This window comes from Quercus robur, chromosome 10, assembly GCF_932294415.1.
Source record: "Quercus robur chromosome 10, dhQueRobu3.1, whole genome shotgun sequence".
Taxonomy (NCBI): Eukaryota; Viridiplantae; Streptophyta; class Magnoliopsida; order Fagales; family Fagaceae; genus Quercus; species Quercus robur.
The window spans coordinates 46,426,086-46,451,386 of record NC_065543.1 but is presented as its reverse complement, the minus strand read 5'-3'; the positions used below and the strand labels follow the sequence as shown (position 1 = coordinate 46,451,386).

The window sequence follows — 25,301 nt, the reverse complement described above, 5'->3', positions numbered from 1 at the left end:
GAAGCACGTGGCAATTCAAAAATTCCAGGTCACAACTTAAATAAAATTTTTGCCACAGTTATCTACTTGTAAAGTGTCAGACAATCTATTACGATATGTCATAGTTGTGGGTTTGTAGCATAAATTGTGACATTTTTATGGCATTAGAAATTAGGATTATCTTAAAAATTACAATTTTTGTCACAACTTTTTACATGGCAAATCACAAGGCCAAGTGAAAATGTCAAACAACCTGAGTTTGCCATATTTGTGGCAAAAGTTGTGTTATTTTTATGGTACTAGAATTATCCTGAAAATTGAAAAGCGTGAGTTCTACTTTCTAATTAGATATGGGGTTTAATCCCTTTTTATGAGGGGACTTATAAACGGATTTTTTTTAAAGAAATTATAAGTGGGCAAAACTTACGTATATTATTTAGACTTCATTTTTAAGATTTTGTCATATGAATTTTTTTTTTCATGGGATGAAAGTGTATATTTTAATTAAATAGTCATATGGCTAAATCTTAAGAGAATAACCTAAAAAACAACACATAAGATGCTATACCTAAGTTTTGTCCATTATAAGCGGACTTGAAACTATAAAAAAATGGCAAATTACAATTTACTCACCTGTGGTTTGGCCAAAATTTAAGTTGCTTATATGTGATTTGAAATTTGACATTTTACTCACTTAAGGTTAGCTATGTTAGAGTTATGTAACTTACCTATGTTAAAAACATGACTAAATATGTAATTTTGTTCTACTTTTATATCTCTCTTCTCTAAAAACAAAAAACATAAAAATACAAGATAAAATATAATTGAGTGAAACACTTGTATCGTGGGATTTCAAATCATAGATAGGTAATTTAAATTTCAGTCAAACTTCATATAGGTGAAATGTTAAATTTTAAATTATGGATAGACAACTTAAATTTCGATAAAAAAGCACAGGTAAGTAGTAATTTGAAAAAAAAAAAGCAAAAAAAGCAAAAGAGCAATATTAATAATAGAGCAAAATTTAAATACAGTACTTAGGTCCTGTTTTTAAAATTCTACCGTGTGAATTTTTCCTCATAAAATAAAAAAAATATTTTTTAGTTAAGTTAAATTTTAAGAAATAGACTTAAAAAAAAACAGCATTTAAGACTCCATAACTAAGTTTTGTACAAAATAATAATTACACCGAAAAGTGCAACCCATTTCAAAGTCCAGCCAACGATGAAACTCCTCGAACTCACGCAAGGTCAGGTTTTAAAGACATTGGAATGCACAGCTGTACAAAACCAATGTACAGCTGTCAGTTGTTTTTCATTAATCACTTTTGACCTTTAATTTTCATAGCTTTACCCACACTCTAACACTTTAGGACCTACTCACTATTTATTAGACCCACACATCTTGCATATTTGCCTTTTTGCCACCTTGAGTTCTTGGCTTAGGGTTTGTGACAAAGTGCACATGGATCTTTGCCCTAACACCCAAATCCCAGAAATTTAGTCAGTGAAATAAGGAAGAAAATCTTGGAGATCTTCTGGGTGGTTTTGACTTTGAGAAGATTTTATGGTTTCTACATCTTTTGGGTAGCTTTCAGTTCTGGATTTGGCTGTGTTAAGAAGGTAAAGGGTCTGCATTTTTATTATATTTGTACTTTTCTTTGCGCTCTTGATCTTAATATATATTTTTCTAATCTGGGTCTTGTTCAAGTTTTTGAATTTCTTTGTTTTGGTTTTTCTGGACTTACCTGTGTTCAGTTAGTTTGTCTTGTTTTTTGTTTGAAGTGTAAATTTTTAGTTTTGGTGCCTTTAACTGTGTTGGTAGTAACGTTAGGTTAGGTCATAAGTGTAGTTTTTTTTTGGGGGTGTTTGAAATCCTACTTTTTCTGTTGTTGCTTAGTTTGTGTGTAGTTATTGTTCAATTAAGCAAATTTGGTTAAAAGCTGCATTGGGTGATACTCATTGGAAGTCCAAGTTAAAAGCCAATTTTGCTCCCTATCTGCTGACTTTAAGTGACGCCATTATGCAGTACCTTTGAGAATCCTTAAATATAAGTGTGTATAAGTGTGTGGTTGAAGGTAGAGATGGAGAGTGACATAAAGTGTGGTTTTGTTTGTTTCTTGAGAGAACTGTTTTTAGAAGTAAATTATTTCAAAAGGGAAAGGATTTTATTTTTTTGTCCATGTTTGTGCTTAGTTTCATATATTTTACTCATAGTTGGTTTCAAGACTCGAAAAAAAGTGAGTTGCGGTAAGTTGATAGAAAAGAATACATGTGGCTGACTTGATTCCTTTTTTGGCGATTGATAACCTACGTCAAAATTTTGGGACTAAAGTGATGGTGTAGAGGGAAAGGTTAGTGTAAAGGGGAGGAGAGAGGGGAGGTGGTGGTGGTGGTGAAAGTAGTGATTTTTGGTGCAAAGACGAGCTTGGTGTGAGTATTTCAAAATTTTGGGATTGCTTTCGAGCGAAGAGAAGTTGGTATTATTGTGTTTGAAAATTCCAAACCCTTGCGTCAACTTTTCTCATGAAATAAGAGGTTGAAGTTTTTGGGTGGTGGTGGCAACACTAGAGTGGGGCGGAGAGGTGGGAGGTGGAAGTAGCATTGTAAAGGAGGGGACAAGAGGGAGGTGGTTGTGGTGGTGTAGGCGAAGGGGAGGAGGAAGGTGAAGGCATGGGGAAAGGGAAGGGGAAGGAGGATAAAGGAGGAGTCAAAGGTTGAGTTCATATAAGCCATTTCCCATCATTTTGGTGTAATTTTTTGTTGACCAAGAAAATGTCTTTTTGTTCACTAGCAAATTTCAGATGCACCAAACATTGGAAAATATAGAAAAAAAATTCTCAAAAATGTTTTATTTTGAAACAAAATGAGCCTAAGTTATAAGTAGTTTCCATGTTGAGTAAATAAGTGAGGTGGGGGAGTGGGAGAGCGAAAGTTTCTATTAGGTCTGTATTTTGTTTTAGGTCAGTGGGATTACACAAAAGAAAGCGAAAGTTTCTATAAGTCTTCTTTCTACCCATGAAAATCTATCTCACCAAAGTGGGGATTAGTGTACGTGATCTAGATCTAGGTGCTTGCATAGGACTTGGTGGGACGAGTGCTTTCAATATCTTGGATCAATGTTTGTTATCTAGGTGCTTGCCGAGGAACTTTGAGGAACTTTGGTGGGACGTTGGCTTTCGACATCTTGGATCAATAGGATTAAAATAAAATATGTTGAATGTAACTTTAGTAATAAGTAGAAACAGAAATGAAGGGATTGTAGGATTTTTTTGTTTGTTTAATAGGAAAAGGGTTGTAAGACTTGATGGTTAAGAGATACCAAAAAGTGAGCTTTTAATATCTTGGTCGAATAATTTATAGTTGGAATGCATGGGTGCGCCAATTGGGTCGGCGCACTTGAGTCCGATACGCATAGACGTGCTTGCATGCCTGTCCGTGACCGAGTGCTTTCAATATCTTGGATCAATGTTTGTTATCTAGGTGCTTGTCGAGGAACTTTATTGAGACGTGGGCTTTCGACATCTTGGATCAATAGGATTAAAATAAAATACGTTGAATGTAAGTTTAGTAATAAGTAGAAACAGAAATGAAGGGATTGTAGGATTTTTTTGTTTGTTTAATAGGAAAAGGGTTGTAAGACTTGATGGTTAAGAGATACCAAAAAGTGAGCTTTTAATATCTTGGTCGAATAATTTTTAGTTGGAATGCACGGGTGCACCAATTGGGTCGGCGCACTTGAGTCCGATACGCATAGACATGCTTGCATGCTTGTCCGTGACCGAAATTTTTTTTATGGTCCGATTCGGTCCGAAATGGGCAATAGGCCCTGAATCAGTTTGATGTGGGCCGAAATAAGTGTTTAAAAAAGAAGAAAAAAACATAAATTTTTTGTCAAAACGGTGTGTTTTGACATCCTAGTTTAAAGAAAAAACCCTAAAATCATCTCGAACTCTCTCTGACTCTCTCGTTCTCTCCGTTTCCTCTCTCTCTCTCTCTCTAACCCATGGCTCTCCCTTAGACTCCCGCCATCTCTCCTTTGCCTTACTGACCCAAGCTCACTCTCCCAACTCTTCATAAAATCTTAAACCTCAGTCTCAATCTCTCCATCTCTTGGTCAAAGAAACATTGCTTCCCAGTAGCTTCATCGGCGAAGTATCACACATTGGTAGAAGGGCAAAGGTATTTAGTATTCACTTTATTATCTACTATTGCTCTTAAATTGGTATATGCTTACCATTATATGAAAAAATATGCTTTGCAATATATAGAAAATATAAATAAAAATATATTTAATAATTTATTAAGAAATGTATCCCGCTGCACCCGCACTCTACTTTTTCAAAAATTGCCGTTGCCGCATTGCACCTGCACTTGAACCCGAATCCGAATCCGAATCTGCACCCATGCTTCCTAGATTCATAGTGATGGATAGTTTGAACTTTGAAGGAGATGTGAATTATGTGATAGAACGAGGATGAAGTAGAGAAACGCATACTATGTGATCGTAAAATATCTGTCAAGTTAAAAGGGTGAATTTGATAAAACTGCCTAGGAAGCATGGACACGGCAAAAAGCTTAGCGCGTTTGTGGAGACTCCTCAAGCATGGTTGCGTTTGTGTACATGGGGTGAGCTATCAGAAGCAACATGGGAAGTGACAAAGGTTGATTGGTCCTTAGGAAGCAACATGGCAAAAAGCTCAATGTGTTTGTGTTGGACACCTTGAACATGGTTGCTTACCTGTGTTCATGGGTTGCTTGACAAAAAAATTACTCGAATATTTAAGAAGCAACATGCTCATAAAATGAGTGTAGTTAAAATGAGAATGTTAAGCTGGATAAGTGAAAATATAAGGAACTTTGAGATTCGAAATGAAGAAATTTTCTTAAGGGAGGAATGGTCCCTATTGATGAACAAATGAGGGTGAGTTGCTTAAGATGGTTGTTTGTGTATAGAGGAGAGCAATTAATGCATCAATGAGAAAGTGTGGATTGATTCAAGTCAATGGCACTAAAAAGCATAGGAAGACCTAACATAGCAAGTAGAATTAATGATGCTGCCATGGAGGCAAATTTGCTTACTCAAGACTCTTTTTTTTGTGGCCCAAGTGTGAAGTCCAATTGAAGTGAAAGTTATGTGATTCCAAAGGTCTTGTTATATGTGTCATAGGGTAAACAATATTAGGGATTTTTATTCAATAAATTATGATGAATTTTGTATTAAGGGACAAAACTATAATTTCAACAATTGCTGCCAATTAAAGGTATTTTGGTAGTTTAATTAAGTTTAGAATTTCCTAGGAGATTGTAAGTATTTTAAGTTTTATTTTCTGAGTCCTAATTGACTTTGAGTCCTAATTGACCTAGAGAAAGCATATGATAGGGTCCTTAGAGAGGTTATTTGGTGGGTTTTGGAAAAGAAATGAGTTCCTTTAGAGTAAAACTAAGTTGATTAAAGATATGTATGACGGAGCTTTAACTAGTGTGAGGACAAGTGGAGACCTAACATGTGAGTTTCTTATAACTACATATTTGCATTAAGGATTAGCATTAAGTCCCTTGGTGAATTTTTTATTTTTTATTTTTTTTGTAGATGGCATAGTTTTAGTGGATGAAACTAGAAGTGGCGTTAATTGGTGAGACACTCTAGAATTTTAAGACTTTCAATTAAGTAGGACTAAAACAGTGCATCGAATGTAAATCTAGTAAAAGTAAATATAGAGATTAAGGGGTGGTTAGACTTGATGGTCAAGAGATACAAAAAAGAAAAAAAGAAAAAGAAAAAAAAAGCAAGAGCTTTTGATAGCTTGAATCAATAATTCATAAAGATGGGGAGATATGATGTTTGGTGTACAGTGGGTGATGCCAAGGACGGTTGTTTCTCTTCTCTGTGCATGGGAGAGTTATTTGGGGATACTCTCTGCTTCAATTTGGAGTATGGTGCCAGCTTGTTTGGTGTGGCTAATTTGGAGGGAATGAAATTCCCGCACTTTTGAGGATGTTGAGAAATCTGTTAATCTTTTGAAGTCTTTGCTAGTTGGGGCATTGTTTGGGTGGTCTCGTATTTGGGGTTTTACGCAATGTATTTCCGTATTTGATTTCCTGCAATCTGTTTCTGTTTCTGTTTCTCTGTGATTTTTTTTTTTTTTTGGTATTTGTTTCAAGTGCAGTCTGTTCATCATTGTGAACATGATGTACTTTTTTATTAATGAAAATATCTATTACCTATCAAAAAAAAAAAAAAAAAAAATTAAAAGATGATGTGATTCATAGGAAAGCAAGGTGGATGAAGTGAAGTGTGTGCGCTTATGGCCAACGGTGGCTTGGGAATAAAGGAACTCACTACCTTTAATAAAGCCTTATTAGGGAAATGGCTATGGTGTTTTGGGGTTAAGGAGTCATGACTTTGGAGGAGGGTGGTAGCTACGAAGTTTGGGGAAGAGTGGGGGATGGACTTCTAAGTTGGTGAGGTAGGGTTGGGATAGAGGAGGAGTTGGGATATATGTTTTACTCGGGGTTGGATTTAGTGGTGGATTTCCTTCATATTTTAGAATCCAATACCCCCTTCAACTTAAAATGGGGATTGCATGAAATGGAAGTTGAAGAATGAGAATTTTGATATCTGTTCGCTTTGTAATGATTTGCGAGATCCCTTTTCTGCTGTCTTTCCTTGGAAAGGTATTTGGAAGTAGAGGCCCCTTGGCGAGTTTCTTTTTTTTTGTTTGGGCTGCAGCTTTAGGATAAGATACTCATAGGTGACAATTTGAGAACTATGGATTTTTCTTTTGTTGATTGGTGTGTTATGTGCCGTTTTTGTGGGGAGATTGTGGATCATTTATTGCTTCATTGTGAAAAAACTCATCCGTTGTTGTGTTTTGTTTCTAATCCTTTGGGATTTAGTAGGTCTTATAAAAAATGGTACTTGACCTTCTTTTTGGTTGGTGGAATTGGTTGGGGAAGCACACTTCAAATGTTTAGAATTTAGTTTCATTGTGTTTGATGTGGTGTATATGGAGGGAGCAAAATAGGTGGACATTTGAAGATGTGGATAGTTCAAATGACTAGTTGATTGCTTCTTTCATTGGTTCTCTATTTGATTGGTTGCGGGCTTGGGCACTCACATCTAGCGAATCTCTCTCTTTGTTTATTTGTTCTCTTCACTCTTGTAATTAAGTGTTCTTTTTTTGCTCATTGTCTTTCTTTCCTTGTACTTTTTGACTATTTTGTGCTCCTTTGCATAAAGTAGTTTAAAAAAAAAACATTGTGTAATCATAGGATACATATTAAGTTGAAGGGAAAATTTTATAAGACTACTATAAGACTAGTTATGCTCTATGGTACTGAATGTTGGGCTATTAAGAAGAAACATATTCATAAAATGGGTGTAGTTAAAGTAAGAATGTTAAGAAGGATTAGTGGAAATACACGGAAAATAGGATTTAAAATGAGGAAATCTACTTAAAGATAGGGATTGTCCTTATGATGAAAAGATGAGAAAAAATCACTTGAGATGATTTAGTCACGCTAGGAAGAGAGCAATTAATGCATTAGTTAGAGTGAGGGTCAAGGGGGGTGGTGCACTAAAGTCTGCAGGAGGGCTCATGGGTGTGGTCTTTGGAGAAGCATTAATGAAGGGTGGGAGAGCTTTTCTAAGCATCTGTCCTTTGAAGTGGGTGATGGAACTCGTATCTGCTTTTGGCATGATAGGTGGATTGGTGAGAATTCTTTAAAAGATCGCTATCCTACGCTTTATGCATGTTCAGCGGTCAAGGATGCTTGCATCTCTGAGGTTTTGTGGGCTCCAGAAGGGGGTACTGTTAGAGTGTGGAATTTAAGGTTTTATAGAGCGTTTGAAGATTGGGAGTTGGCTGCTTCTTACTCTCTTTTTCAGCTCATCAATCCTCGTATTCCTCGAGGTGATAGGAGAGATACTCTTTGCTAGCAGCTGAAAGGGGATGGGAAGTTCGACACCCGGTCTTACTACCATGAGATTCGGGATGTTTCGAATTCTTTATTTCCTTGGAAGGGTGTTTGGAAACCAAAGATTCCTAAGCGTGTGGCATTTTTTTTGTGGACTGCTGCCCATGGTCGGATCGTCACTTTGGATAACCTAATGCTTAAGGGTCGTCCTTTAGCTAATTGGTGTTGTATGTGTTGTTGTGATGGAGAGTCGGTAGACCACCTTCTTTTTCATTGTCCTATTATTCATTCCCTATGGGCTTTCATGCTTCAGGCTTTTGGTATTCATTGGGTTATGCCGGGTTCGGTGGCGGGTTTGTTATCTAGTTGGCATCAATGGCTTGGGAAGCATATTTCGGAAATTTGGAACTTGGTTCCAGGGTGCTTAATGTGGATTGTGTGGTTGGAGCGAAATCGTTGATCTTTTGAAGATAAAGAGAAAACGTTGGAGGAGTTAAAGATTTTATGCCAACGCAGTCTAATGGAGTGGTCTCGTTGCTGTGGTTTTACTGAGTGTTCTTCCCTCTCTGAGTTTATGCCTTCCCTTAGCTTGGTTTCCTGACTTCTCTCTTGCTATTGTGTTGTGTAGTGTTGTGCTGTGTTGCTGTTTTGTTGCTGTTGTGTTGTGTTGTTGTTCATCATCATGAACATCTTGTACTTCTCTTTTTTTTTTCCTCTTTAATATAAGTTTTCTATTTACCTATCAAAAAAAAAAAGTTAAGAGTGAATGGATTTAAGTTGAGGGAACGGAAGAAGGCTGATGAAGACTAAAATAACAATAGTTTGAGAATTTAAAAGGACATGTCAATAAAGGAAGTGACGGAGACTATGACTTTGGTTAGAATAGAATGGAGGAGATAATATGTGGCCAATCTTGACTAATCTATTGAGGATTCATAGCCCACCCGAAAAATATTTTGACCGGGATTTTTTTTTTTTTTTTTTTTTTGGTTTTATTTTCTTGAGTCCAAATTAGTTTTTAAGTAGGTTTTAATTTACATGTCAAACTAAAAGTTCAATACTAATAGTACTGGAAAAACTTATTACATGTGTGTGTATATATATTTGTGCTCAATGTACTCAATGGGAGATGAAGTATGTGTGTGTATATATATTTGTGCTCAATGTACTCAAAGGGAGATGAAGTTGAGTGATAATATATTGAGCGTTCTGAGCATTGAGGCGAGTTAGTCTTTGTGTAATGTTTTTCTCCCTTTCCTTCTCTCTTTTCTTCTTGTTCTTGTGGTACTGTACATGGGTATTGTTGGTATAACCCTTGAATACCATAAATTCTTTTTTTCCCTTCCCCAACTTATGCTCTTTCTTTTACCCGTCAAAACCCCTAAGCCCCACATACTTTCTTCTACCAAGTAGCTATTAAATAACTCATCAAACCATGTTTTAGGCCCAATATTGGAGTATGAAATTCATTTGGAATTTTCATTATTGAGAATCGTGGTAATATTTTATGATGTTAAATCCTCTATTACTTTTGATAGAGTATTTGATTGTATGAGATGGCTTTTAAATGTTAAATCCTCTATTACTTAATGTTAATGTTAAAACCTCTATTATTTAACTTTATTACTTAATGTAAAATTTTCTATTACTTTTGATTGTTGTTTCTCGTTGTTTGATGTGGTGTATTTGGAAGGAAAGAAATAGTAGGTGCTTTGAAGACAATGAGCATTCTATGCCTTACCTCAAGCTATTATTTTTTAGAACCTTATTGGACTGGTTCTCAGTGTGGAGAAAACAACCCTTTACTTCAATTTTGGATTTACTTGATTTATGTAATTTTTGTATTTGATCTGTACACCCCTGTATACTCCCTATGTACTTGGGTGTCTCTTTTTTGATATCAATAAATCTTTATTACTTACCAAAAAAAAAAAAAAATTATTACAGAATTTGGTGCTTTGGTGGAGAAAACCATTCTCTATTCTGTTTCTTAGATTTGTGTATTTTTGCCTAATTATCTGGCTTTCCTTAGTACATGCCTGTGTACCAGGGGTGTGGCATGTACGAATTCTTTTTTCTTTTTATATGGTTTTTCTTTACCTATCAAAAAAGAAACCATTCTCTAGATTGTACCGTGTCATTTATCTCTTGGCTTATTGATCTTGATGTCTTGGTTGCCTGTTGAGGCTTTGCTTTCTTTAGTTACTCATTGTCACCAGCAATGTGCATTAAAACTTCTTTTACAGTGGTCAAGATGAGCACTATAGACATTGTGGACTTGTCTAGTGATGATGAAAGCGAAGATCTGAATGTGAAAGCTGTTAAGTTGGAGCCTGGTATTGTTGGGGGTAGAGTGCAACAGAAAGAAATTAAGCCTCAACTTGTGAAGCACCAAACATCCAAGACCCAATATAGAAGACAAGAATCTGAAGAAAACAGAAGTTCAAATGCTTTAAGTACTGGTCAAAGTAACTCTAGTATATTGGATCAAGGGCAGTCACCTATAGATGATACAAGTCTTTCTTCCTCATCACCTATATGTCCAGCACCACTTTGTAGGCAGTTCTGGAAAGCTGGGAGCTATGATGATGGACTTGGTTCTAAAGTCTCAATTCAAAGTATTATTCTTTCAACTGTTAACATTTCAATATTTGCTGACATGTATGTTTAGTTTTACTGAATTGATGTTATAATTGTATGGCCTTCTCAACTATGGCTCCTAATCAATTGTCCAATGGATTACTCTGAAGCTCTGGTCTTATAAACTTCCTTGCTTGGGCTTCTCAGGGAATGATTATAGTAAACCCTCATGTGCTGTGCATGCAAACATCTGCATTAGAGTTTATCAAAGCTTGATTTATTTTTCTCTGATATTTTTATTATAACAGATGGCAAAAGCTATCTTCATGTACACCCGATGTTCCTTCATTCAAATGCCACTTCACATAAGTGGGCCTTTGGCGGTATGTGTGGCCAACAAATTTTGCTTATTTGATTGTGCTTTTATCTATGATTGGTCATTTTGTGGCACTATGTGTTTACCATCCTTTTTCTTGTTGCTTTCTGTTTGCAGCTGTCGCAGAGTTGCTTGACAATGCAGTTGACGAGGTAAACTTTAAATCTTCAATTGCTTTGTATTTTTGTTTTGGTTTCCCTTTGGTACTGGAGTGTGAGCCTTCTGGCGTTGCATATGATTTGAAGGATAATATTGTACTATAATTTTCTATTGGATAGAGATGAATTTTATATATTTCAGTAGGACAATTAATATATTCTCAGACTTTCAGATTCAACAATTACTTTCTTAGTTATAAGATTTTTCTCTTCTTTTCTTTCTTTGAAAAATGAAAATGAAAGAGGCCAAGTTGGTTATTTCTTTGTGGTTGTGTTAGGTATATATATTTGTATGTCATCAGACTTATTTAGCTTGAATTGGCAATGGGAATCGGAAAGAAGAATCTTAATCTTTGATATAGCAATCATTGAAACTGAAAGATGAAGAGGGTATTTAGAAGATGAAAATAATATTCCTATTACACTACAATAATGCTATGCATAATGCCTAAAATGGGCTCCCTTCAGAGGTGTTGGAATTTGGAAGCCTATAAGGTTATAAGATTCTGCTTGGGGTTTCGTTGACCAGTAAAAAATAACCTCTTATGCTCATTTGTATCATATTTATTGTAAAAGTAGATATTGCTGCATTAGAGGACAAGATTATCTAGTCAGGTTCATTTTTATCACATACAATGGTCTTTGCTATGGCTGTTGCATGGGTTTTATATGCTCTAGATGTTCATTGCTGGTGGCGTGATTATGTTTTTCACTGGGTTTTTTTTTTCCAACTATCAAATCATGTTATGCATTTCACTTTTTTCCCCTTCTTTTCTTAAATTGGATAGATCCAAAATGGGGCCACTTTTGTCATTGTAGATAAAATCACAAATCCAAAGGATGGAAATCCAGCATTGTTAATTCAAGGTATGTATCTGAAATTTCATTAAGAATATGGTTGTTATTGTAGTCTGTGTCCTTGTCGATAAATTTATCCTGTTATATCATTTACTAACCCTTTTGTTTGCAAAACATGTTTACCTTTAGATGATGGTGGTGGAATGAATCCCGAAGCAATGAGGCGTTGTATGAGTTTTGGGTTTTCAGATAAGAAATCTAAATCGGCTATTGGACAATGTATGGATAGTAGCATTAATTCTGTAGTTTCTTTTGAATGTCTTCCTTGATATTTATTGGTTTACTTGTAGCCTTCCAGATGGAAACGGCTTCAAGACTAGTACAATGAGACTTGGTGCGGATGTTATTGTCTTTAGCCGCCACCTGAATAACAGGTTTGAATTCAATAGTGAAACTCTTTTCAGCCATATCATTTGAGTTATGTGTTTATTGTTTATTGTTCTCTCCAGTGACTTGTACTAAGCTTACTTGTACACATACGCACATGGATAATTGGATATGCATACTTTCTATAATGAAAATGAGTGTTCTTACAATTAGGGAGTTTTTACCTCTTTTTAACTCCTTATGATATGTAGCAGTATGAGAATATTATGTGAATAAATAAAACAATTTTTCTAAAACCACTCTTTGCAAAAGTTTCAGAGCTGGTTACACACCAAATTTTCTTTATGCACGTCTTTAGGATGCTATAAAGGTGTGAAATGGTGTTGTGTAACAAAGGCATCATGCGTGCCCTATTTTCTAGTCTCAATTAATCGAAGCTCTTATTTAATTGGTCAAAATATTATTAGGAACCTGTGGCTTTGAATATCTGGATTTTCTTTTTTCTCCTCATCCTTTAAAGTAACTTTTGGGTTGGTGGATACATAAAAGTGAAGTTCAGATTGCCAGCTGCATGCTGGAAAAACCAGAGTTTATTCATGTCACCAAGTTTAATATGAATCAGATTAATCCTTACAATTATTTTTTTCTTTTCTTTGCAAGTATAACTAAGGGGATTCAACCCCTTGAAGTAAACCCCACAGGAAGGGGGCAGATGCCATTGGGCCATAAGGCCATTGATGATAAATCCTGACCTTTTTTCCTCTTTTTTTTTTTTTTCTAGAAAAAAAATTGTTAGTGATGGTGAAAAAAGAGTCAGGAGATTCTTGAGCACATCAAAACAGTATACTTCTTAATTCTCAATTACTTAGGAAATTGACTTTCAAGAAGTTGGAAATTTATTTGGCCTTGGGGTCCATCTGCTTTGCACGTATTCAAGGATTCTATGACTTCTAGATCCCTTGCATCTTTTCTACATGTGTTCTTCTGCATTTTGTTTCTTTATTCCCTGTAATTTGATGCTGTACTCATTTGACAGTTATTTTTTAATAATGGTGAGTAAAATATCATTGACGTGTGAACAAAGATATTAAGAATAAACTTTATACATCAAAGAATAATAATTTTTAATCTATTTATTCATATTGATTTTGTTACTTTTGTTATTGTCAGTACAAACTTATTGTTTCCTAATATTAGTGTATTCCATAATCAGGATATTGACTCAAAGCATTGGTCTCCTCTCATATACATTTTTATCACGAACAGGCCATGACAGAATAGTAGTACCCATGGTGAGTTTCACTGCTCTACTTCTTGGTCCTTGTATTGTGAGTAGTGACATTCCATCTTTTTTGGCTAATTTGCATTAAAAAATCAAGAATTGTGAACTCGTAAATATCATTTGGTTAGTGTATGAGCAATAAATGTGTTAATTTGATCTATATTCATGCATTGTGACGTGAATATCTCATAAGTTATACAGTTAACATGATATGCTATACTTTTAGATCTTCACAAATGAATGAGATTATCATTGAAATCCTTGTTGTTTTGTTCTTTGTTTGACTGGTCTCAAGCTTGGGGCTTACCTCATTGTACTTCTATTTTGAAGTTCCAAGACCCCCTTCATCTTCCTACGAGATTGCTTTGTAATTTGATAGATACTTTGTGTTAATCATAGTGCACGGAGTAATCTTCTTTTTTGTATAGATTATACCACTTATATAAAAAAAATTGTTCAACACGTGATTAGCCTGGGTAGAGTCTTGTTTTGTGCGAATAAATATTAAATCATAAAGTCATGGTAGGTGTCAATGACTGTGTGGTTTCTGGTTTCGTGGACTTTTATGGTGCTGTTTATTCTTTCACCCTCTCTTTGTTGAGATTTCTCTTACTTTGAAGTCCACCATGTTGATTGCAGGTGGATTATCAGTTTAATACATCAACTGGTACACTGGAAATCTTGCATGGTAAAGAACATTTTATGTCTAATCTTTCAATGCTGTTGCAGTGGTCTCCATATTCGTCAGAAGCAGACCTTCTGAAGGAGGTAAGCTTGTTCAAAATTTTATTTGTTCCATTGCAACTTGTTCTTTTCGACACTATGTTTATATTGTATCTAATTCAAATATTTGTTGTGTTAATATGCAAATATTTTACTGTGTTTATTTGTTTAATTAGACATTTGTTTACAAGTCACATTATGAAACTTTTTGGGAGAGATTGAACATAGGCTAAGGCACAAAACAACAATATTAGAGGATCAATTTGGTTTTAGAGGATCAACATGAAACATACTCAAATACCTATTTTCTTACTTAGTCGTATAATGCAAAAATATAGAAAAGACCATAAAGATCTCCATATGCTGTATGGCTTTTATTGAGTTAGAGAAATCTTTTTTTGCAGAATCTAGAGAGGTTATGTTGTGAGTTTTAGGAAAGAAAGGAGTCCATTTAAAGTATATTAAATTGATTTAAGTATATGAATGACAGAGTTTTAGCTAATGTGAGAACCAGATGGATTAGCTCACTAAATTGATTTGAGATGAAGTCCCTTGATGTATGCTTTTTGTAGATGATATAGTATTAGTGGATGTAACTAGACCTAGAATTAATGTTGAAGTTGGAAATTTTGAGAGATGCTTTAGAATTGAAAGGTAGGAATGTAAGTTTAGTAAAAGGAGAAACAAGGATGAAGGGGCTAGATGAAGTAGAGAAGCGCGCATAGGGACTATTGTGTGATTGTGGAACATCTATTAACTTAGGGATAATTGTATACAGTTACTATGGGACCAACTTTGCTCTCTATACTAAATGTTGGGTTGTTAAAAAAGATGTTCATAAAATGAGGTAGCTGAAATGAGAATGTTAAGATAGATGAGTGGAAATATAAGGAAAGACCATGAAATATTGGGATTTGGAATGAGGAAATCCCCATAAAGATAGAGACCACTATTGATAAGAGAGAGAGAGAGAGAGAGAGAGTTATGGTTTGGTTGTGTGCAAAGAGAGTGATTAATTCATCAGTGAGGAAGAGTGAATTAATTCAAGTTAAGAGAACCAAAAAGGTAGAGAAAGACCCAAATAACGTTAGTAGAGGTAGTAAAAAAGTACATGTCAATTATGGAGGAAACCGAGAGTATGACTTCGGATAGGGTAGAATGATGAAAAGTTAGGGATGGAACACGGGTGAAATTTTGGCAAGACCGATGTTGTGGGGAGAGCTCTCTTGCTGTTTGTTATTCCAAGTTATTTAGGATTTGTCATAATTGGGAGGTTAGTGTGGCGGATTTAATGCAATTAATGGGGTTCTTCATTGGGATCTACACTTTGTACGGGCCATTCAAGACTAGGAATTGGAATCTTTGATGACCTTTATGGATATCATTTATGGTGTGGTAATTAGGGGGACTGGGAGGATAAGATGTGCTGGAAACTAGATCAGAAAAAAGGGCTTCAAGGTTAGTATTTTTTACCAACTTCTGGGTGCCCCTCCAAGCACCAGTCATTAGTCTTCCCTTGGAAAATCATTTGGAGATCAAAGGCCCATTGATAGTAGCATTTTTCATATCGACTGCTACTTTGGGTAAGATTTTGACAATTGACAACTTAGGGTTGAGGAAGTTAAGGATTACATATTGGTGTTTTATGTGCAAATGTAATGGTGAATATGTTGATCACCTTTTCCTACATTGCTATATTGCTTCAAACTTATTGTCCATGATTTTGGGTTTGTTTGGAGTTCGTGGGGTGATGCCAAAATCTACTGTTAAGCTTTTAGCTTGCTAGCAAAGTCAGTTTGGTTGTCACTGGAATAGTCATATTTGGATGATTATCCCCCATTGTTTGCTGTGGTGTGATGTGGTGTATTTGGATGGAAAGGAATAGTAGGAGTTTTGAAGACACCGAATGACCGAAACTTCTATGCCTAATCTCAAGTTATTCTTTTTTAGAACCTTTTTGGATTGGTTGTCAGCCATGAGGAATCTTTCTTTATTTTCTATTGTTAATTTTTTAGATTTATGTAACTTTTGTAACTGATTGTTTACCCCAATATATTTCTTGTATACTTGGGAGACTAGTTTTTTCTTGATTTATACAATTTTATTACTTATAAAAAAATAATACACATGGCCGACCCTGACTAGTTTATTGAGGATCTATAGTCAGACCTCAAATTTTTGGGACTACGTCTTGGTGGTGGTGGTGGTTTTTTCCCAACTTAGACCTTGGAAACACATGCACACACACAGTTGATCTCTGGGTGATTGACCATTTGGTGAAGAGAATGAACTTGATGATTGTTGCCATTCTGGTGAGGGGTGGGGGATATACCCCTGTATCATGTTTGAGAAAAAGGGTCTCATGTTATCCTGTTGTGAAATTACCAAAATTTCCCACTCATGATAGAGAAATAGAAAGCAGTCGCATAGATGTTTTAACCCCAAGGGGTTGGCTAAGTGGTTCCTAAGGCCTCATGATATCCATGAGATCCTAGGTTTAAAACCTCTTGTTAGCATCTTGGGGCCACCTCCAAGGGATTCCTCCTTATAATAAAATGGATACTTATCTAAAAAAATAAAGATGTTTCTTGCAATTGTCATAGCTTTTAGAGTCCCTTTCAAACTTCAATTCATGTGTACTTACAATTTGATGGCAGTTTGATGACATTGGGGCTCATGGAACGAAAGTTATTATCTACAATTTGTGGTTCAATGACGATGGGAATATGGAGCTCGACTTTCTATCGGATCCTGAGGTTGATATTTCTTTTCGGTGTTTTGTTTTTTTTGTCCCCTCTCTCAGCCTTTTAAAATTATTTCTGATGATGTGCTTTCTGTGACTTGGTGGTTTCAGGATATTCGTAGTAGTGGGGAGACCAAGAAAATTGGCACACTCAAAGCTTGGAAGGCAATAAATGAACAGCACATTGCTCACCAATATCACTATTCACTCCGTGTAAGCCAATTATAAAGAATAAATACTTGAATCAAATGTATAAGAAAGCAATTTTTTCTTAGTATAGTTTCCTCATGCTGCACAGGTATACTTGTCCATCTTGTACTTGCGGTTACCAGAAAGTTTCAACATAATATTGCGTGGGCGAGTTGTTGAGCCTCATATTATTGCCAATGATCTCAAATTCCCAGAATTCATCTTGTACAGACCTCAATGTGGTGGATGTGTGGAGGTTGTATTAAATTTTTGTCAACTCCTTTTTTATCTGTTTACTCTCTTGGTCTTTGTTAAAAATATCTGTGCATTTTAGGTCTCAAAGTTGTATCTCTTTTCTATTGCCAGACAATATTGAATTATTGATGGTATCCTCACAACTGCTTTTATTAGTCTAACATAACTGGATTGGTAATGTTTTCCCTTGGCCTGGCTGTAGAACTCAAAGGGTTCTTAGCTGTTAAAATCCATTGCATAAAATGTCTATTTGTACTCGAAGGAAATCCTGTTTTTATATTGTGTCAGATGGTTTGTTTATCACCTTTAAAAAAAAAAAAAAAAAAAAAAAAAAAAAAAAAAAAGGTAAGCACAATACACACAACAATATGGAATTGAATGTGACCTCTCTCCATCCTTTATTAATCATTTTTTTTTTTTTTTTTATATATAAATCTTTCTGTGTGTACTTTCTTTTAAACTTTGTCTCATGATGGTCAAGTGTCTAGCTTGATACATATATGTTTGTTTTTCTGTTATAAATATTGGGTTTTACTGTCTTTGGGCAAGTCCAAAGGGATTTTCTTTAGAAAGGTTGCCTACATTATCCAAAAAAAGAAGAAGAAGGTTTTTGTGGCACAGACCTACTTGTGATGCACTTTTATATAGGTTATCAATTTCATTTGGTGGTGCTTATAGAGCTTTGATTATTTACTTTGCCTTTCTTTTGGTTAACTGTGCAGGGTGAAGTTTTAACTACGATTGGGTTTCTTAAAGAAGCTCCACAAATCAGTTTTCATGGCTTCAATGTGTACCATAAAAACCGTCTAATACTGGTGAGTTCTTGGTTATTAAAAAAAAAAATCTGGTTAGTTGTTTTACATTAAAAATTTTCACATTGCATTGGTGTGATAGTGTAATTGTTATAATCTGAGAATTTCTTATATAGTAGGTACATGTGACCTTAGAAATGACTCTTGATAAAAAAAATACAATTCAAGCACCCATTTGGGATTGAACCCTTGATTTGACCCTCTACCGCCTGTTTATGAGGGAAGGAGGGACCTACTGATTACTTCAATTGTTAGCATGTAGTCTGTTTAATTCGTTGGTTGGAAGATTGTTCAATTTTCTATCAGTTCATCCCCCTCCCCACAAAATTTCTAATCTTACTGTTCTCTAACAGCAATGATGTATTTAAGCCTTTGCCATTTTCTTAACCTCTGCAGCCATTTTGGCAAGTTGTGAGCTATCTAGACAGTCGGGGCAGAGGGGTTGTTGGTAAGAAGCAGATAGAGCCTTCTTTATATTAAATTTTTTTTCTTCCATTTATAGGTTAATTTTGTTAAAAATTGCAGTTGCTAGGTTTCTAATGGTTAATATATTATTTAGGTGTTCTGGAAGCAAATTTCATTGAACCAACTCATAACAAACAAGATTTTGAAAGGACTTCCCTTTTTCAGAAGCTTGAAGGTCGATTGAAGGAAATGACATGGGAATACTGGTAAGCTGTTTTTAATATGAAATAGTGTTGTATTTTGTTAGGAACCCGGTGGTTCCTAATGAAGATGGATAGGAATTGTAGGGGAATTGACTTAATTTGAGGTAATCACCTTCTATAGAGAAATATTGAGAGAGAGATTAAGAGAGAGAGAAATGCACTAATGCCCTAAGCAATTGGTTTATTCTTCCATTATGGAAATGTGATTACAAGTAGGTATTTATAGAACCATAAAACTATTCTATTGGCCCACATGACCTTATCCTAATGGTCCTATTATTCCCCATGTGCATTAATAATCCCAACATGTACTAAATGTGATTAACATGCCTGGAATTGTAACTAACTAACTAACTAACTAAATCTACAACAATTATTATCCATATACTTCTAGCATTCTAACATTTTCCTTCCCTTGAAAACACCTTGCCCACAAGGTGTTGTGAAATAGCATCTTCATCAAAAGAGATCTTCCAATGGACCAATACCTTAGTGACATTTTGATCACCATATTCATGCATTTCTCTTTGACAAGCGGTCCTGTAAACATGAAGGTTTCTTCTTCGTAGATCTTCAAACTTTGCTCGAATTTCTTTAATCTTCAAGGTCTCATTGGTTCTTTGAACCTTGGAATGTTCTTGTATCCTCAAGACCTCATTTGATTCTAGAACCACTAAAATTGTTGGCGCTTGCATTTTGGATTCTTGGATCACCGACACTTGGATTGCCAATTCTTGAATCAGACTCTTGAATGGAAGCCTCCATTGGTGCATCTAGAATTGGTTCTTGGAAGATCATCATCACCTTCTTTGTTGGTTCTTTGGACTGTACTTCAAGGGCAGCATGTTCATGTATATCATCATCCACTTTGACACCAAAATCAACATCTTGGCTTGCAACAACAGCAGTAGATTCTTGGAACTTAATTTGTTCTTCGAGTTCCATTGAATCAAGAGATTGTAACTCATTTTCTGTCATATTCTCGAGACCCTCTTGCAATCTTGAGAGCTCTTCATTCATGGCCTTGTTAGATTTAGCCAAGGCCTTGACCTTCTCTAAAATGGCATTGTAAGATTTGTACAAAACCTTGATATTCTTTGAAACTTTGTTCACCATTTGCTGTAATTCTTTCCAAAGTTCTCTTCAGTCACATTCGTCTGTATCAAGATCAACGGCTCTGATACCAATTGTAAAGAACAGAAAAGAAATTGGAATGAGTGTAGCTGGATTTGAGGTCAGCTAGCCTCCTGAGAACAAAAGAATGAAGAGAGGGATAGAGACAACAGAGAGAAGAATTAGTTCATTAACTGTTTGATTGATTCCGTTGTACAAGTTGTTGCTCCCCTTATACTATTCCCTAAGCTCTGCCCTCTGCACTAACCAACTAACACACACAGCTGTCACTAGCAGACTCCCTAGTTCAACTGACAAGATGACTAACTTCTATCAGTGTAACTAACTCCAACAGAATCCTATTGCAGCAGGTATTTCTCCTATTGCAGCAACTAATAGAGTACATATGGTAATGATAGTGAGTACATATAGCAGTGATAGTAATCCTAACATATTTGTTGTGGTTAGGAATATATCCTTTGCTTTTCTCAGTCTTTCCTTTTTACCCTTCTCTTATTCCTGCTGTTGTAGCTATGACATTTCTAATTTGTTGGTTGAAACTTATCTAGGAGATTTTCATGCATCAATGGAAGTTGATTACTGAATTTTTAGTTTTACGTATTATTTGGAATCATCTTTACAGCATTTTAGAATATCTTTTATTTTTTTAAAATTCAATATATAAGATTGTTTTCATTATTATATCTTTCTTCCTATATTGTTTGTCTACCCTAGGAAATCTGATTTTTTATGAGGACATCATGTAATTTGTTGTCTTTAAAATAAAAATTTACCAATTCAACGTCGCCCTCATAATTTTTCACTCTATAATGTAAATGGAAAAGGAGTATCGACTTTTCAAAGTATACAATATTGGACATCCCAAAATGGAATTGTGAACATATAATACAGAATGGAGATAGTATTAAAATAAGTTACTTTTCTCAACTCTTTTCATCAGTATTTTGTGCTCAATAAGTTTTGGTGAATGCAAGGAAATGATAAATTATGGAATTGTAAACTTGAATGAGCTTACATATGCTCCAGTTGTAGGTTATTCATAGGTTAATGTGTCATAGCATAATTTTGTAATACCTACCTGATGCACATTAATAAACTTTGGCAGGGATTACCATTGTGGGCTAATTGGGTATCAGGTAAAAAAAAAGCCTAGAGTATCAGAGACTCCACAGATTTCATCTCATAGTACTCCACACAGCGGTAAACAACATCCTGTCACATTAAATAAAAGTCCCCCTGCTATTGGTAGTATGAAAGCAGCAATTGAAAGGGCTGAACGATCAATACCCATCTCCCAAAGAAGATCTGAACAAGGTACTTTTGAGTTAAAATCACAACTCATTATTTCTAACCATGGTAAATGTCATCCAACTTATGATGCCCTGTCTTGGCATAGGATTATGTGTGAAGAGGAAGGGACATGATGATTTAATAGAGGTAGAGAAGGCAAAAAGGCAGGCAGTGGAAGTGGTGCCACTAGATATTTCTGGCAGTCAGCTGAAAGATCCAGAGGCTGTAAATTTGTTGCAAGAAAACAAGAAGCTCCGTCTAAAGTGAGTATGTTAGAATTATAGACCTCTATGGTTATCTGCACTTGCACTTAACCACAGAATATATCACATTGAGATTCCTTTTTTATTTTTTTATTTTAAATTTTAGGTAATTTACACATGCAGCCAGTTGGTTTTGAACTCACAATCTCACCCTCCACCCATCTCTTACGGAAGGAGGTGATAACATTTAAGATCAAGATCATTTTCTAGATTAAATGGAGAATTCAATTGGCTAGAATAATGGGAAATTCAAATTTGCCGGGATTGACATTTTGTTCGTATATTGGGAGATCTACTTCTTCAGTTCAGTATCATGTTTCTTGGCTGTTGTTACCAAATTTGGCTGATAGAGCCGTTTTTCTTTAAAAGTTAAAACATCTAGACTAAATTAACATTTCATAATAAAGAGACTAAGTTTTAGTCATTAACATACCACAACCCTCCTTTTTCCTGGCTTGGGACCAGCTGTTTTAACAAAATATATAAATTATGAGGAGCCATGATCAAATTAGCCATCAACTCATGCCTACTGAAAGCATCATTTATATGTTTGTTTTATCTTTTCAGATGTTTGGAGTATGTGAAGTGGGAGGAGCAACTTAATCTAAAGGTACTTCTAATGCACCAATAGTTGTTACTAGTATTCTAGATCGTGCTTATGATTTTTTTTTGCTTGGGTGCTAAAAAATATCAATATCTGTATTCTATAATTTATGTTTAAAATATTTGGCAATTCATTGAATAGAAATCTACTTGTACCATGTTGTATGGACACCATATTAAAGGACTAATTATCTTATGAGCGAGCAGGCTACTCACAAGATAACCCCAAGTTGACTCTGTTTCCTGAAGCAGCTGAAGGCAAATTTCTATCCCTTTGGATGGGATTATTAGAAAAATAAATTTGGAAAATAATAAGAATCTTTTGGTGAAGAAAGGAAAGGAATTTTTTATTATCCAATACCCCTAGACTCATCTCAAAGTTTATGCAAAACAAAGGCATCTCAATTTTCTGTCCAAATGTGCTCCTGCCCCTTATCAAAAAAAAAAATTACAAGTTCCAAACTTTTTGTGATTGCTATGATGCTTAGCCCTGCATAGTTTGTGTTGAACATTGAAGTTTTAGATTGCTATCTCATCTCCTACATTAAAGCAGTGATGTTTATACTTTTTATGACTTTATTTTGACCAGTTAATGAGAACCATTCTTTTTGTATATACAGGTGACTCGTCTCAAAACTGAAATAGAGGAGGTTCAACGTGAACACGAGCGAATGATGGCTGAATTAGAGTTGATGAACAAGGTCAAGGATGAAAAGAATGTATAAATGTAGATCCTGTAGTTTTTCTTCAATTCTTTAATTTGTAAAACAGTGTTGTATTCATAGTTCAGTGTAGCCAAACAGCTTTCTTCCTTATAGAGGGGGGTGAGGTCGATGAGACCATGACAGCATGCCTGGGCACAGGTGCCTTACTTTTATTCCTTTTTTTTTTCCCTCCCCCTTCCTTTTTTATAAGGTAAAAAGGCTGAGGTAAGATTGCTTACCATTCACCCATCACAACCCGTAAAAGTGGGACCTTTGTGCACTAAGTAGACCTGTAAATAGTTAGTTAAAGCAAGGTCAAATTCCGTTGAATGTTGAACTTAAGTAGTTTCATTATGGCACATCAGAGCCGCTTGCAGATTTTCACCCGTTTCTGGGACAAGTAATTCGTTTGTACAAACAATGAGACTTTCTGAATTTGTAAAGAGCATTTTCATCTGTTTTTAAACATAGTTTCCCCGTACCCTCTCCCCACCCATTTAATATACAGGAGCAACCAAAATATGTGAAGTTTTTCAAGTTCAAATATTGTTTAGTGATTCTGGGTTGGTAGCTAGAGATAGCCTCTTACCTCTTTATCAATATGGAATATAGTATTGCTGATTGATTTGGTCTTCTTGAAGATTTAGTGTCATGCTCTTATTATCATGAAATCATCACGTCCTCTATTCCTGGTTGCTCAAGGTATGGCTGTCTGGAAAATTTAGTGCCACTCTCTTATTACCGTGAAATTATCACCTCCTCTATTGCTGGTGGTATGGCTGTCTAGCAGATAAGATACATGCCTTACAGCATGATTTCTCATTGTTATTCTTTACTAACCCCTCGGTTCTAAACAAGGTCCAAATGGACGACCAATTTCAGAATATTGTAAAACAGCTCTTTTGTTATGATTACACAATTTGCCACGATATGCCATGCTTGAATGTTTGACTGAGTGGAGAGTCACGTTCTCCACCACTTAAAATTGGCTAATTCATAATTGTAGTAAAAGTTGTCCCTATAACTTCTCATTGTGATACCCAAGGCCTAGTAGTTCAGTTTTGGAGCCCCCTCCTATTTTAAATAGGAATTAAATGGCAACAGGGCAGGTTTGAGGTGGATATCTTAATTCCCGCCCACCTGAACTCACCCCTTTAACTATACTAAACAGGGGGATTCTTTGCCCCCATACCCGCCCTTACGGGCCCTGTCCTGCCATGCCCCTAAAGGAAAAATATAGGAGGAAAATAAGAAGGAAAAACGTTCAACCCATAAATACAAATTCAACCACTGTTTTTCATTCATCCCTGTTTATCAATCATCTCCATTCCTCGCCACTGTTTCTCAATCATAAACAATCATAAATGTTCATTTTGAGGAAAATAAAAGGAAAAACAAAACAAAACACAAGCTAATAAAAGGAGAACATGTAGCGTGACTAGTGTCAACGGTGAGGTGGAGGGAGTGGTGAGGTGAGGGAGGAGAGAGAGGTGAGGTGGAGGAGGGAGTGGCGAGGTGAGGGAAGCAAAGAGGAGGGAGCGGTGGTTGAGAGTGAGAGAGAGAGAGGGAGGGGCGGCTGAGAATGAGTGATTAGGGTTAGGGAAAAATGAAAATAGAGAAACTGAGAAAGTTAGATATCTATACTTAGGGTTTTTTAATTATTTTATATTATATACGTATACAAGTTGGGTTCGGGCCGAGTAAGATTAATACCCACACCCACCCAAACCCGCTATGGGTGGGAGTTTTAAAACCCACACCCGCTTCATTTGCTTCGCGGATTGGGTAAAACCCGCCCGATTAGGGTTGGATACCCACGGGTTGTGCAATTTTTGCTATTCCTAATTTTAAATACTTTATCTTGACTAAAATGCAAGCTATAGGATTGTGTCCCATGAATGTCAAAGAGACCACACATGATAGTTTTTTTTTTTTTTTTTTTTTTTTGAGAAATTGAAAACATTGTAGAGTTTCTTTTAGTATTTCCAAATTTATTGGTCATTTAAGACTATTTGTAGTTTGAAAGAACTAATGGATTTATATCTTGCATAGTAGATAACTAGATATCTTGGATTTATATCTTCACATATGTTATATATGATATTTTTTTAATAGACTTAATAACTGTTTTAAAGATAGTAATTTGATGGGAGGATCTCTTTGATAGAAATGTTAAAGTTTGAAGATTAGAGTGATAAAAATTAAAATTTAAGGACAAAAATGACAATTCACTTAACATTAGAAAATGTAATTTATTTTAGCATAATAATAATAATAAAAATATTGGGCATTATTTGAATTTTTTTATTCAAGTATGAAAATAAGTATCTACAAAATAAAATAGCAACTCTATCATAATGTGTGTGTGTGTGTGTGTTTTGTCATTTCTCACATCTAAATTTTTTAAAATTAATTTGGCTCCCAAATTGGTGTAATGG

The 25,301-nt window shown here is 35.3% G+C and overlaps 1 protein-coding gene across 2 annotated transcripts; it reads left to right on the top strand.

The window, feature by feature from the left end:
- The first annotated feature begins 1,348 nt into the window (after positions 1–1,348).
- On the top strand, positions 1,349–23,329 carry LOC126704392 (protein MICRORCHIDIA 6). 2 transcript variants are annotated; one of them, XM_050403381.1, is made up of 19 exons: positions 1,349–1,601; positions 10,145–10,516; positions 10,787–10,861; positions 10,972–11,006; positions 11,801–11,879; positions 12,000–12,089; positions 12,169–12,244; positions 13,411–13,489; positions 14,119–14,247; positions 16,860–16,958; positions 17,057–17,158; positions 17,244–17,390; positions 18,112–18,204; positions 18,598–18,649; positions 18,761–18,872; positions 21,109–21,317; positions 21,400–21,556; positions 22,124–22,166; positions 22,780–23,329. In XM_050403381.1, the coding sequence occupies exons 2-19, from the start codon at positions 10,153–10,155 to the stop codon at positions 22,882–22,884; spliced, it is 2,046 nt and encodes a 681-aa protein (XP_050259338.1). In that variant the 5' UTR covers positions 1,349–1,601; positions 10,145–10,152; the 3' UTR covers positions 22,885–23,329. The 2 variants fall into 2 exon arrangements, with proteins under 2 accessions (XP_050259338.1, XP_050259339.1); XM_050403382.1 differs by lacking the exon at positions 10,145–10,516 and having other exon boundaries at positions 1,350–1,601.
- Positions 23,330–25,301: the final 1,972 nt, after the last annotated feature.

Coding starts and splice junctions, on each gene's coding strand:
- LOC126704392 (XM_050403381.1), top strand. CDS start 10,153: ATGAGCACTATAGACATTGTGGACTTGTCTAGTGATGATGAAAGCGAA. Junction 13,490..14,118: donor ACAGAATAGTAGTACCCATG/GTGAGTTTCACT, acceptor TGTTGATTGCAG/GTGGATTATCAGTTTAATAC. Junction 18,873..21,108: donor GAAATGACATGGGAATACTG/GTAAGCTGTTTT, acceptor AAACTTTGGCAG/GGATTACCATTGTGGGCTAA.